Source organism: Pholis gunnellus (genome assembly GCF_910591455.1).
Source record: "Pholis gunnellus genome assembly, chromosome: 4".
Lineage (NCBI taxonomy): Eukaryota > Metazoa > Chordata > Actinopteri > Perciformes > Pholidae > Pholis > Pholis gunnellus.
Genome location: NC_136530.1, coordinates 25072701 through 25088419, shown reverse-complemented (window position 1 = coordinate 25088419; position 15719 = coordinate 25072701). Strand labels below are relative to the sequence as shown.

Sequence of the window (15719 nt, the reverse complement as noted above, 5' to 3'; positions counted from 1 at the left end):
GTTTATCTCCTTGTCTTAATGATTATCAGGAGACTCGTTTCATTTCTCATAAACTGTAAATAAAGCATTTGCTGGATATTCATACACTTCTGCTTTTATTTCCTTGCGCACCAAAGAAAATATACATTTATACACATTTTATTGACACCTGTGCTTTTCCTTTCGGTGACATGAGAAATCATTTCTATATAAAAGCCCATTATCTTGGTGAATGTCATTTTCTTTACTGTCCAAATGATGGAAGCTCTGAGAGGCCTGTGAGAATAGAAATGCTGGTGATCTCTGAGTAAGTCTGATCTAAGCAGTGCCCCTGTGTTTATGACTGAAGAACAGGTGAACGAATGTCCAGGACCGTTCTACAAAGGGACTGCTTTCATCCATGTCCTCTTTTTATTGCTGTTGTAATACTAGTTGTGGCCACAAGGCCTGTGAGGTAAGTTTTAATTTCTAAACACAATATTGTGTGTTAACAGCTGATGTTAAATGCGTTTAGTCCTTTTAGAACATGGAGTAGTGGTGCACTTCAGCCTCTTGTGACCACGATGAGTAATACAACAACAAACAGTGAACAACTCTAATGTTTCACCTGTTCATGTGTCATAAACACAGCAGAGAAAGTGGATTTTTCTCACTTGCCTTTCAGGGCTTTCGTACCAAATGTACAGAAATAAGGAGATTAACCTTTAAATGTTTTAGTTTTTAACAAGGCTGAGATTAAGAATGAGTGAATCCCTCCAAGGCCACCTATGGTAAATCAGTATGACACACACATGTTATAAGAGGACATTCATAAAGCACAGGTACAGCAGTACCAGCTGTGTGTGTGCTTTTATTTTACCAGTGAAGTTTTATATGTTCCTTGATATTCGAGCATTTCACCACCAACGTGACCTGTGGCGTTGTCATCGGTCGAACCTTATTGAAACACTGCCGACTGCAGCGGGGAAACAACACCAAGCAGAGAACGGACTGAGTGGAAACTTCAGTCTCGCTCTTCTGGTGTTTTGAATTCCTCCCCTGCCTCTGCCCGGTTGAGAATGAACTCCTCATCTATATTCCGATGGTAAATTGCACTTCTACTGCCACTTTGAATGTCACCCTGCGTTCCAAATGTCAGCTTATAAAAATTGTTGTTTCCTTACCGTTGCTTTTTAAAAAGAATATGTACGTCCAGTCTTTGCAGCTTCTTTTTCCTTTAATATTGTTTTCGTCCTCATCAAAGGCTTTACTGTCTCTATACATCTCATAACTCCCAACAGAGCAGCAAGCGTGTAATAAGAAAATGCCTCCACTCTGTATGTACACACAGTTTCCTCACTACAGTTGTATTGTGTGTGTGTGTGTGTGTGTGTGTGTGTGTGTGTGTGTGTGTGTGTGTGCCACCTAAACACTGTTCTCTCATCTGTAATTGTCTGTATGTTTGTTGTCAAAACGTTTTTCTACTTAAAACATTCATCCTACTGAGATACTGCATAAACCTTATGTCTACTGTATAACTGTATATCCTTACTGTACGATGGGATGTATAACAGAGGATATCTTCATGAACCCCCCAAACAATGCTCCTTCTTGGACTCAAAAGACAGCACAGTGCATGTCATTTATGTGTATGATGTAGCAGATTGTTTAAAGAAATTCCAGTTGTACTTTAAGGAAACAGCCGAAGATATTTTTCTTCATGCTGACCCTTTCTTTGCATTAAATTATCTTAAGTTAGAATAAAAGTCTTACTTTAAAGACCTTTTCATTCAATACTGCATGACCGAAATAACTCATAATAATCTATCAATGCAGTGTGATAAATAGTTTTCTTCCTGTTTGAGCTGCTCAACTTTGTGTACATTCATTAGTCTGCTGTGAGTTTAGTGAACGTGAAGCGCTAGAGAGTGTGAAAGCTTGGAAATACAGAAATAACAAAACGTGGAGGCCGGAACACTTTGTCAGATACCTTTTGTGCGTCGTGAGGCGAAGGAAGAGGAGGAAGAAGAGGAGGTGAGAGAGGAGGCGAGAGAGAAGCGGCGGGTGACCACTGCCTCCTTATCAGCAGGCTCTACAGGAGGGAGGAGGAGCCGTGGAGACAGAAAGAGAGAAATAGATGAAGCCGAGGAGGAGGGTCAGAGAGACGGGTTACATAGATTAGAAATGGAAGAAGAAACAAGTGGAGAGCAGCTAAATAATAAAGAATAATACAAATAGAAGTTTATCCTGAACATTTATCAAACAATACTTCAGAAGAGACAACAAGCAAATGAAAAGAAGAAGCAGGAAATAATTCTAGTTCCACTTCCTATTTTCATCGCAGCTTTCAACCTCATCTCAAGGTCTTCCTCAGTGGATGAAGTTTACCGAAGTCATATCTCCATGACAACGAAGTATGAAACGTTGGTCACGTGATAACAAGTGGTCGTATAGGGAAGGACGATTGTATTATAAGTCCAATGCAATTGAGATGCAATTAAAAGCACCATATATAAAGCTAGTAAGTAAACCCTTGAGTGGAGTTTTTGGTCAAAGTGTCTCAGAGGAGGATTGTGAACTGGTAGATATAGTTGATTCTGTTTGAAGTGAGAACTTATTTCTTCACAATCTATTTCTTAAAGTGCAAGTAACCAGATAATAAACTAACATCACAATGATGTGTTTCCTCTACACACAGTATTTCAATTAATCGGAGTAGTACACAGAACTACTGAACAGTTTTCATTGGACATTGTTTCTATTGGATTTTTCAGCTGTTGAGCACAACATAAATTGAAATATAATACAGGGATACATATGTATGCTGTAGTTTCTTTGGCAAACTGACCCTTCAGTGTTCATTTTGGGCTATTAGGAACTGTTAACAGGCTAAAAGTAACTCACATTGTGTGATGAAGCGAAAAAGAAGCTGCCAGTGTAATCAAGACAGATATCATGAAGGATTTCACTGCATGTGTTTTACGTTTTGTATAACAGGTGTTAGTCATGGAATCCCTGAGAGGCAAATGTGTCTATGACTTAACAGGTGAAAAAAAGGTCTTTAAAAAATAATCTTTAAGTTAATATTTGTTTGTTATCTTTGAAACAGTTGGGAAAAAACTGGATCATTTTTCTATGGACTTCACCCTTTTGTGGCCGAAATGAGTATTACTACTGCCAAAAAACAAATTGCTTCAACTTAGTTTCCACCTGTTTCCACAGAAACAGAAACCACGATGATCCAGGCAACCCTTTCATCACCCGTTCTTAAATAATAAACACCAGACCAGACTTAATGAGGCCGAATCCCCCTTTAAAGGTGGATCAGAGTGGTGGATTAGAGTGTACACATGTAGTACAAATCACTTTTGAGAACGAATGAAATGATATTTTAAAATATTTAAGAATGAGAATGTTTTGTTCTTACTCGACTCTCAGGGTCATAATTAGTAGATGAGAACTAGACAGAATCAAGCAGATGACAATTTCATGACAATTCACAAAATGAGACTTTACCACCACTCTACCTCTTCAGCATGGACGGTAAATTGTACCCGACCCAACAGCACTGCAGCGTTATAGTGGAGCAGCTTTCACTTATTTCTAAGGACGTTTTACATCAATTGACTAGCCACCTATTGACATCAATGTAAATGACTGTGGTTAACCTGAACACCTGCAGGTTGAACCTATCTCTAACTCCCGAGTCACAATGTCAGAGTGCTCACAATTCACAGGACGGAGTTCTTCAGAGATCTATCACGTTGGGCTTATTGCAGGGAGCACTCATGTTAATGGTGAGTCTAGTCACCTGCCAACGACTCTGCATTGATTTCCATCTCATAGTGCAGACAGCCCATTCAGTGCTAAGGGCAGTGCTCAGGACTGTGTAGCTCAGAGTACTTACTTTATGAGGACTACATATATATCCAGTCATTATAATAGAGATGAGATGATTGATTGTTAGTGTTGAGGGCTAGAATTCAGTTAATGCCTAAGTTCTGTATGTTCTGGTCATTGACTGCGATAGACCAATAGATCTTACTACAATGAATTCATTCTACAAGAAGCAAAAGGAAACTGCTTTTCTAGAAGATAAGGAGGAGGCTGGTACTACACATTGCTAGGATGCCATGAATTTGAAATATCTTTCAAAACCACGGTTATTGCATTACAGTCATTTAGCAGACGCTTTTATCCAAAGCGACTTACAATTCAGATTCTATCACACCGTAGGCACAGCTACGGGAGCAATTTTGGGGTTAAGTGTCGTACTCAAGGACACTTTCACATGCGACTAGCAGAGCCGGAGCCGGGGATCGAATCACAGATCCTCTGATTGAAGGCAGCCCTGACTCTGCACTTAGCCACAGTCGCCCACATTAGTCTTCTTCTATAACAGCCTCCACTCTTAGTATTAAGCTTTCCACCAGATGTTGGATTTGCTCCCATTCAGCCGCAAGAACATTACTGAGGTCCATCCCTGATGTGGGGTGATACGATCTGGTTCAGGGCTCTGTGCAGGCCAATGAAGATCTTCCTACCAAAATCGTGAAAATATAGGGATGTCCACATACCTTTGGCCATATAGTCTTCCTCCTCTACATTTACACTTATTCCACCTGTACAACAACAGTCATGTCATTTTCACCAATATGCTAACCCGACACGCCAGATGTTTTGTTACACAGAACCGTCTGATAAGTCATTGGAAACTGCTTGGAAAAGGGCAGGCCCTTTCAAAAAATACTTGGCAGTGATTGGATGAACCATCTGTCAGTCACACTCTTATTTAAGTCAGTCAGGAGGAGAGTGAAAAGCCTTCAGTGTCGTTCTTTGCTCTTCTCTCAATGAAGAAATACTCTCCAGTTGCGATAGAACTGATGCTGTTGCAGCATCTACGCTAACCTTGTTGTTGACCAGTTGATGTGGTTCAGACATAAACACATTACTTGAAGCCTGACTAGATGGATTTTGGTAGGATCTGGTGATATCACGAGAAACCTGCTACCGTGTCAGGTAACCAATTTGCTGCACTACTCTTTTGTTCTCATTCTTTGATTTGTATTGCCATGCAGTTCTCTTATTTGGTGTTAAGCTACTGTCAAACGCAAGCATTCTGCAGATTTCTATAGAAAGATGCTTTTAATGAGAAACATGTGCAGGAAGTTTCAATACTACATTTGTGGACGGATACATTTATTTTATTTTTAAGATAATATTTTGGCACTTTGCTCATATTTGACAAGTCACAATGGAGAGGGAGGCGGGATTTGAACCACTTTTAAGGTTATATGGTGTGTGTTACCCACACACTATTTCTAGAGAAACCCAGATCAACACAGTGGTTAGAATGACGTAACTCTGTTGTTGTACTGATGAGAGTAGTGGTGTGGAAATGTACACTAGAGTGAATTCATTAAGATAATGCGTACACATGGAGGAAGTGTTGAGATTGAAGCAAATAGGAGCAGATAAGGCTCTTTTTTATAAATTACGATCAAATATATTCTTAACACAGGAAATAATGTCTCTAATATAAGTCTGATTCCAATACAGGCCAGGTTTTCTCTGCATTGAAGCTAAATAAAATGTATCATTTTACCAAAGCCGGACTTCGAATCATGGCCTCCAAAAATGTTAATACGTCTCCAAATGTCAAAAGGGTCTTGAATATTAGAGGGTGACATTTAGCACAGTGCTGCACTGCAGAATTAAGCTTTGCCGTGGTGTCACCAGTGCCAGGACTCCGGCAGACTCTCTCTTTCTATCATTCCGTCTATCTCCTGCTGTCTTCCTGTCTTCATATGCTGTTTCTTCGACAGCTCTCCGTCCCTCTCTTTCCTGAATCACAGCTTCCTTGTTTGAGCGTGGGGAAGATGCAGAGGCTACTGACGTGAGCAGATGAAATCAGAGAAAGAGTGGAGGGTCGCACAGAGAGACAACTACGAGATACCCACTGGCACAGAAATGTAAATAACATTTGAGGAGGAGAAAGACGAGGACAAGAGCAGTTCTGTGACTGGAGAGTGGAGACTGAAGAAAGGACAGAGGCAAGGTAGATGCTGCGGAAGTGAGAGATGATGACTGTTATCACGATGATGACAGATGAAGGCGACAAAGAACAGACGATGTTGATGGAGATGCCAGTGATGGTGATGATCACGTAAGTGAGCGCTTGCATAGGGCCGTTACCTGCTGGAAGAGACCTCCTGTTGGAAAGCCCCTGCAAGGTGAAGCGTTTCCTAGCATTAGCAGCCGAGTTGCCTGATTGGCCGGCTGAAGCATCGACTGAGTGGGAAAGCGAGAGAGAGTAAGGTTTAGTACAGAGGGGAAGAAGGACAGAAGGCCTTGTGAAATGTTAGTGGGTTTCAGCACTTTGCTTTCTCGCTACCCAATAGTCTGTATGTTTGATAGTTCTTTTGTCACTTTTCTTTCATTTTCACAAAATGTGCCAAACTGCTCAGTGCATCAGTGATAAATTGTGGTTGATTAAAATGTCCTGCTAGCCGACATGACGAACAAGTTCATCACACTGAATTTTCTAAGTGGCTGTTTCTGTTGACCTTAATGATTCACTAAAGCTTAAAACCCCCCATTAGAAGATTCAATGTGTCATGTTATATGAGCTGCAAAGATAAAATCTATCTAAATTGATAAATATACAAAATATAGACAAAATATAGAATGTGGCGTCGGCCTATAGTTTATTTTAGCCATCTGTGTGTTCACTGTGACACTAACCAGAGGCTGTATAGTCCACGTATGCTTCGATAGTTTGGTTATAACGGTGCTAAATTGCCAAATGGTAAATATATAGAAGCTAAAAAAGTAACCTGATGGCACAGTGTCAGACTTTTAAAACCCCTGCTCTGAATGACCAGATACACCACTGGTTGAAACCAAGTGGCAACCTCTGGGGCTGAAAAATGAAGACATTTACGGTATTGGTAAAAAATGCAGTTCTTCAAATGGAAACTTGAGTGTGGCTCCAACAGCTAGTCACTCTCCATAGACCTCCCTGTTAAAATTCCCAACCTTACAGCAGAAATAAACATGTTTACGGCCTGGTACAAAAAATGGGTTCGGTCTATAGAGCTATCCCCCCCCGTGAATTTTCATATAAATCACCAGTTAAAATTATAAATAAGGGCGCGGTCGCTTTGAGTGATGGGATGGTGCTGTGGGTGCTATGCTAACAGTACCTGGCCACACCGAGCCTTTCTCTTTCGCAGCACAGCCCTCTCGCCCAAATATGGTCACTTCTGGCTCCAAAAAAGCAAGATGGCGACGACCACAATGCCAAACTCTTTGGCTTCAAAACCATAGTCAACAAACCAATGGGTGACGTCACGGAGACTACGCCCACTTCTTATATACAGTTTGTGGTTGAAACATCACCAGTTTGAGACAGACTATAATGGCATCATTTGTTATAGAATATCCAGATGCAGATCACAGTTTAATATCAGGTGTGAACGATGGCTCAAATTCCTGCTCTTTCACTGCACTGGAAATACTAAAACCTTTTGCACAAATACACAGCATCGACACACTGACAAGCCGACACCTCCTGAATAATCGGACAAATACTGACACATCGAGGACTCATGTGTGTTTGTTTGTGTGTGTTAATCATCAGAGGGAAGCAGCTGACCAGTGCTGAGATGTCAGTGAAAAGTGTTCCTGTCTGCTCAGCGTGTGTGTGTGTGTATATTGCAGCTCTAGTGGGAGTTATCTTCTTACTGATGTCTCATTTTGTCTTAGTGTCTTCACGCCCCTCCACCTCTCCATCACCGCCCAGTTGTCGCAGATTTATCAGTCTCATCAACCTCATGAGCCTCATCAGCTTCAGCAGCCTCATCAGCCTCATCAGCCTCATCAGCTTCATCAACCTCATCAGCCTCATCAGCTTCATCAACCTCATCAGCCTCATCAGCCTGAGCAGAATCATCAGCCTGAGCAGAATCATCAGCCTCATCAGCTTCATCAGCCTCATCAGCCTTGTCAGCTTCATCAGCCTCATCAGCCTCATCAGCCTCATCAGCTTCATCAACCTCATCAGCCTCATCAGCCTGAGCAGAATCATCAGCTTCATCAGCCTCATCAGCCTCGTCAGCTTCATCAGCCTCATCAGCCTCATCAGCCTCATCAGCTTCATAAACTTCAGCCTCATCAGCCTGAGCAGAATCATCAGCCAGAGCAGAATCATCAGCCTCGTCAGCTTCATCAGCCTCATCAGCCTCATCAGCTTCATCAACCTCATCAGCCTCATCAGCCTGAGCAGAATCATCAGCCTCATCAGCTTCATCAGCCTCATCAGCCTCGTCAGCTTCATCAGCCTCATCAGCCTCATCAGCCTCATCAACCTCATCAGCCTCATCAGCCTGAGCAGAATCATCAGCCAGAGCAGAATCATCAGCCTTATCAGCTTCATCAGCCTCGTCAGCTTCATCAGCCTCATCAGCCTCATCAGCTTCATCAACCTCATCAGCCTCATCAGCCTGAGCAGAATCATCAGCCTGAGCAGAATCATCAGCCTCATCAGCCTCATCAGCCTCATCAGCTTCATCAGCTTCATCAGCCTCATCAGCCTGAACAGAATCATCAGCCTGAGCAGAATCATCAGCCTCATCAACCTCATCAGCCTCCTCAGCCTCATCAGCCTCATCAGCTTCATCAGCCTCATCAGCTTCATCAACCTCGTCAGTCTGAGCAGAATCATCAGCCTGAGAAGAATCATCAGCCTCATCAGCTTCATCAGCTTCATCAGCCTGAGCAGAATCATCAGCCTCATCAACCTCATCAGCTTCATCAGCCTCATCAGCCTGAGCAGAATCATCAGCCTGAGAAGAATCATCAGCCTCATCAGCTTCATCAGCTTCATCAGCCTGAGCAGAATCATCAGCCTCATCAACCTCATCAGCTTCATCAGCCTCATCAGCCTGAGCAGAATCATCAGCCTGAGCAGAATCATCAGCCTCATCAGCCTCATCAGCCTCATCAGCTTCATCAACCTCGTCAGCCTGAGCAGAATCATCAGCCTGAAAAGAATCAGCCTCATCAGTCTGAGCAGAATCATCAGAATCATCAGCCTCATCAGCTTCATCAACCTCATCAACCTCATCAGCCTGAGCAGAATCATCAGCCTCATCAACCTCATCAACCTCATCAACCTCATCAGCCTGAGCAGAATCATCAGCCTCATCAGCCTCATCAGCCTCATCAGCTTCATCAGCCTCATCAGCTTCATCAACCTCGTCAGCCTGAGCAGAATCATCAGCCTGAAAAGAATCAGCCTCATCAGTCTGAGCAGAATCATCAGAATCATCAGCCTCATCAGCTTCATCAACCTCATCAACCTCATCAGCCTGAGCAGAATCATCAGCCTCATCAACCTCATCAACCTCATCAACCTCATCAGCCTGAGCAGAATCATCAGCCTCATCAGCCTCATCAGCTTCATCAGCTTCATCAGCCTCATCAGCCTGAACAGAATCATCAGCCTGAGCAGAATCATCAGCCTCATCAACCTCATCAGCCTCCTCAGCCTCATCAGCCTCATCAGCTTCATCAGCCTCATCAGCTTCATCAACCTCGTCAGTCTGAGCAGAATCATCAGCCTGAGAAGAATCATCAGCCTCATCAGCTTCATCAGCTTCATCAGCCTGAGCAGAATCATCAGCCTCATCAGCTTCATCAGCTTCATCAGCCTGAGCAGAATCATCAGCCTCATCAACCTCATCAGCTTCATCAACCTCATCAGCCTCATCAGCCTGAGCAGAATCATCAGCCTGAGCAGAATCATCAGCCTCATCAGCCTCATCAGCCTCATCAGCTTCATCAGCCTCATCAGCTTCATCAACCTCGTCAGCCTGAGCAGAATCATCAGCCTGAAAAGAATCATCAGCCTCATCAGCTTCATCAGCTTCATCAACCTCATCAACCTCATCAGCCTGAGCAGAATCATCAGCCTCATCAACCTCATCAACCTCATCAACCTCATCAGCCTGAGCAGAATCATCAGCCTCATCAACCTCATCAGCCTCATCAGCCTGAGCAGAATCATCAGCCACCACCACCCGTCTGGACTCCATTGGGGGATTTATCTCGCTGCTCCTCAGGGCAGACGGCCCTCAATTACAAATCTGCCCTTAGAGTCTAAACACCAAAGACTAGCTTTATTATCATCTGTTGTAATAAACAATTATCTTTCCTTCATTCGCTTAAATGCATCATCATCAATACAAACAAACAGTCTAAGAAGATAAATAAGATGCAGGGAGGGGAGGGAGGACGCAGAATGGAGCAAGGGAAAGGAGAGGAGATGCTGTGGTAAAAAAAACAGCAGAGGGTAGAGGAGGAATGTTAAAAAAGAGAAGACAAAGCAGTGGGTAGGAGAGAGAGAGAGAGAGAGAGAGATAGAGAGAAAGAGAGAGAGAGAGAAAGAGAAAGAGAAAAGGTGTGAATAGATGTGAGCAGACAGGTTTGGGTTGGGACAGTTGCTTTTGTAATAGTGGCCAGGCACCTATTTGAGGGGTGAGACCAAAAACAACAGCTGCTGTCAACTGTCCCTAACCTTTACCTTCAGACGAGCACTAGGGATTGCAAGAGTGGGGAGAGTGTGTGTGTGTGTTTGTGTGTGTGTGTGTGTGTGTGTGTGTGTGTGTGTGTGTGTGTGTGTGTGTGTGTGTGTGTGTGTGTGTGTGTGTGTGTGTGTGTGTGTGTGTGTGTGTGTGTGTGTGTGTGGTGTTCAAAGACAATTCTGAGTAAGAGCGGAGCTGGAGTGGAGAAAAAACACACAAAGAAAACAGAAAAACGAATTCCCTTTTGCCACCAAAATTAGTCCGTATACACAGTTTTTTGTAAAAGTGGGAAAACTGGCAATAAATAAGCGACAGACTCCTTTCCCATTGGCAGTAGACCAGTATGCCTTTTTTTCTTTTTCTGGTGTGTCACGTCCAGTGCCACAAGTACGCTGGAACAGGGTTAGTAAACAGTGCAAATATTACAGTGGTTACTTTGTTTTTATATCTGTTAATTATTCAGTCTCGACTAATGACTGACGTTCCAGCGCTGCTTGGACAGAAAAAGACAGATTTTGTGGCTGAAAATGACCAAGAAAGGGCTGTCTCATCTGGCCTTTTATTTCTTTCTACACTATGTTGCAACAGAAAACTCAGAAATCTGCAGCCTAAAGGGATCACACTTCATTTCCCATCTACAGTTTATAACTGTCCCTCTACAAAGTAATGGAAAATAACAAAGGAACATTTATTAAGAGTTCTTTTGGTTGGAGTCTGTTCTAAAGGGACCTCTCACCTCTCTTCTGCCTCATATTGGGGCTGGGGTTGGTTCTCCTGAAGCCAGACTCTGGACTCGATGAATCGGACTGTCTCAGCGCCATCTTGCGCACATTCCTGCAGTACATGGAGCACAGGGACCGTTTTTTTTAACTCTTATGTTAGGTTTTGTTTGTGCTGAGAAGATTTATTATATCATGCTGCAGTTTGTGAGATGAACCTGGTTGCTGACCTCATGGGGGCCCCGTAGATGTTAAGCTGGCTGGCTTCTGTGAACACAATAGAGACATTACGTTTTACTGTTCATCAAACCGTTGCATTGTTTCTTCAGTGACAATTATCCCTGTGACTTTTACAGAAATCATTCACGTAAGCATTCTCTGGTCTGCCGCCTCAATGATTAAGGTCGGCAACTCAGACTACTTGGTAATGATAAGGGAGAGATCAGACAGTGTCTGTGTCCCAAAAGATCAACTCCTACTGAGAGTGATCAGTCATCATCCAACAATACAGCATGATGTTCATTTAGTAAATTATAGTCCCATTTACAGTCAAATAGACCATAAAGCAGGGTATGCTTCAGAGGCGGGGCTACACAGTGATTGACAGGTCGCTACCAGAGTCGTATACGGCGGGTCTACCACAGCGTTACTTTCATTCGCTGGATACAAAAAAACAAGATGGTGAGGGGAAAAATGTTAAACTCAAGGCTTCAAAACCGCAGTCCACAAACCAATGGGTGAAGTCACGATGACTACGTCCACTTTTTATATACAGTCTATGGTGATAAAGCGGGAAGGCAGATGAGAGGTTCTTTTTTTCCTCCAATATATTATCAGCAGTAGGCATAATGCGAAGTTAAACTCTTAAGCTCTCCTAAGCTTTGGATCTTGCGATTGGAGAGCTTTTTCTATGCTTCAGTGGAAACGTGATAAACTGTCACGTAGATGAAGATCATCACTAATGATGAAGCCAGTGGTGGGCCGTCAGGGCCAGCTAAGCCTTCTCTGCTGGCCTAAACAGAATCACAAAGTTATAGCTATTTTATAATTTTATAATTTTTCACAAAAACACTACATGTATTATAATTTTTTTTCCCCATTAGCTTACTTTCTCATTGCACAGCTCCTGTTTTCCTCTGTTGCTCTGCTTCCAGCCTGCAGCTTGTTTTAAGGAGAGCTTTTATCCAATCAGATTCAGCCCCTATGTCTCTAGGTAAGAAGAGAGGCCGGATGCCCGCTAGAGAGCCTTTGCAGTTTAAGTGAATGGGGACGATATTGTTGATTGTCATAGTCTTCAACCAATCAGATCTTTAGTTTGACATGCCACTGGCACCGAGGTAGCCTGCTAAGTACGTCTCCATTAATGTGCGCCGTGATTGGTCAGTGGGCCAGCATGACTTTTGTCAAACAGAAAGCTAGCTAGCAGATCCTAGTGTTTAGTAAGAGTTCAGGTTGAAACATATGTAAGAGAAGTTATGACATTTTTTGCGTTTTGCTTGGTGTAGATTCTTTTTTTTTACCTAGCTGTGTTTTTTTAACACTCAATGGCTGAAAGAGGAGAAACGGATTTCTGGAGAAGGACATTTCCAGAAAAACTGGACATCATATCAAAGGGTCGACCAACCCCACAGCTAGCAGCCCTGACCCAGCATGGAAAAGGTATTTCTGTCTGACAGCATCAGAGAAGCGTTGCACATGTTATGGCTGGGAATGCGTTTCATTTGCAACTGAGCATCTTGGTGTTTGGAGCTGTTTGGAGCTACGCTACGCTAACCTGAGGTGGCTAACCAAGGCAGCTACAAGACATCATAGCACGACAGGACACTTACAAGCTACGGTGCTTTTGAAAACTTTTGCTGAGACCAGAGAGGCTCTACAACTCAACGAACATGTTCGCAGGAGGACCTCTGGCTGGAACTGAACCGCACCGATCCATCCATCCATCCATTTTCCTCCGCTTATCTGGGGTCAGGACGCGGTGGCAGCAGGCCAAGCAGGCTGACCCAGACTTCCCTCTCACCCGCAACATTTTCCAGCTCATACTGGGGGATCCCGAGGCGTTCCCAGGCCAGTTGGGAGATATAATCCCTCCAGCGTGTTCTGGGTCTTCCCCGGGGTCTCCTCCCAGTTGGACGTGCCCGGAAAACCTCCAGTGGGAGGCGTCCAGGAGGCATTCTAATCAGATGCCCGAACCACCTCAGCTGACTCCTTTCGACACAAAGGAGTAGCGGCTCGACTCCAAGTTCCCTCCTGATGTCCGAGCTCCTTACCCTATCTCTAAGGCTGAGCCTGGCCACCCTACGGAGGAAACTCATTTCGGCCGCTTGTAGTTCGCGACCTTGTCCTTTCGGTCACGACCCAGAGTTCGTGACCATAGGTGAGGGTAGGAACGTAGACCGACCAGTAAATTGAGAGCTGAGCCGGAAGGCAAAGCTCTTCACCAAGACGGTCCGGTGCAGCGCCTGCTTTACTGCTGCAGCCGCACCGATCCGCCTGTCGATCTCCCGCTCCATCTTACCCTCACTCGTGAACAAGACCCCGAGATACTTGAACTCCTTCGCTTGAGGTAGGCACTCCGTCCCCACCTGGAGGGAGCAATCCACCGGTTTCCGGCAGAGCACCATGGCCTCGGAATTGGAGGTGCTAACTCTCATCCCCGCCGCTTCACACTCGGCTGCAAATCGCCCCAGTGAATGCTGGAGGTCACGATCCGAGGAGGCCAACAGGACCACATCATCTGCAAAAAGCAGAGAGGCGATCCCGAGACCCCCGAACCTGACGTTCTCCACCCCCCGGCTGCGCCCAGAAATCCTGTCCATGAAAGTCACCGATGTTTTGTACAACCGCTTCATTAAACTCTTTGTTAACAAAGAAAGGAGGATGGATTTTGTCTTTAAGTGAACAGCAGCTTTGGTAAGTGAAGTGCTTTTGTGTTTTTACATCTGCAGTAGCGTTACTACTGTGTTCATGTGTCTATGGTGTCGTTTCTATGATATGGTTAATATTGTTCCCTCTGATGTGAATAATATTTGAACGGCTCGTGTTCCTTAGTGTGGTGAAATACTGTTTTAGCGCTGCAATGTTGCTGGATTGATTTGTCATGCTTTGTTGTGATATAAATATATGTGACTGCTTCTTGTGAGTTTGTTCTTGTCATTGTGTTAATTACATTGATTCTGGCTTGTCCGTTAATTACGAAGCATCCCGTCATCGCGGGGTTAGGTTCGGAAATTTGATTCTCTGTTTGGGCTGCTGTTTTCTTTGAGGTGGCAACTGAGTCCTGTTTGTGATTGTGTTTATTCTGTGCCCTGATACAGGACAGGAACTGGTAGCAAGGTGAGTCCTTGTTACGCAGTCCCAGATAATAAATCGTAGAGGAGAATAAACAATGATGGGTAGCACTGTTTTCTTGATCAGCTGTGACTTCCAGAGCAGCGACATCTTTTACACCAAAAAGCTTCACCTCTCCTTCCATTCCAACATTTCCGAGTAATCTTGATGCATTAAATCGCCCAAACTGTTGCGTCAAATAAGCTGTGTTTATTTCCCCAATAGAAATCACTTAGCGGCTTCTAAAAGACAGAAAGAAACATCGCCACACTGAAGTCACCGGGGACACAGCTTCGCATATCAACCCATACCTAAACAAGAGGCTTCATAAATGCAACGTTAACAGATCCGGCCTGCCACAGGACTGATGTGCGACAAGAAACCTCCAGAGAATGATCAAGTAAAATAACTGCAGACGGTGAGGCGCAGCCACGGCCAAACGCATAGCTCACATAAGTGAGATACAAAGCTCTGCGAATGATCCCGCCTGTCGCCTCCCATTCCAAGTGACCAATGAAGCTGTCGCACAAATGCAGACTCAGCATGGAGCCATTCCACATGCTCCAAATATTGTATTCAGCAAAATGGATATATTTTCTCATCATGGATCCATGTTTTATTCATAACGGCTGGTCACATTGTGGAGCGTGCAGCCAACAACAGTCTGAGAGGAGAACCATAGCAGGGGCAGCGGTAAGGAGTAGTTACAGACACAGGCTGGCATCCAACAGTCCATTCTTTTCAAACCCCTGGCATTGTGTTGGCTTGTTACTGTGAATATGACAAACATGTAGTCATCATGCAGTTCATTCTTCAGTTTTCCACTTCCCTCACACTGTTATGTTCTGCATGTATATACATGGCAACACGACTTTAGAGGATCAATTTCAACTATTTGACTTATAGTATATCTGTCTTTATTCTAAAGATGTTTAGTGATAGAAAAGACAGTGTAATACACATGATTTGAACTGATTTGTTTCAATGTTGCAATAGCACAACACTCGGCTTCAATGACGAAAATGTTGAAAATTTGATATTTTATAGGTCTCATGCTCGGGAATGCAAAAATTGCTCGCTAGTGCCCCCTCACTTATTCTAACATGAGTAAATTCATTAATTGTCC

General features: G+C 43.8%; 1 protein-coding gene across 1 annotated transcript in view; it reads right to left on the bottom strand.

Annotated features, from left to right (window-relative positions):
* The window catches only part of mcf2l2 (MCF.2 cell line derived transforming sequence-like 2), a gene marked incomplete at its 5' end in the record, with an annotated part of 115974 nt that overhangs the window by 13856 nt on the left and 86399 nt on the right, over positions 1-15719 (bottom strand). The window contains 4 exons of the mRNA XM_079158007.1: positions 1949-2050; positions 6154-6249; positions 11281-11378; positions 11494-11530. Of these exons, the coding sequence (XP_079014133.1) occupies positions 1949-2050; positions 6154-6249; positions 11281-11378; positions 11494-11530 (333 nt within the window). The remainder of the gene's footprint in view (positions 1-1948; positions 2051-6153; positions 6250-11280; positions 11379-11493; positions 11531-15719) is intronic.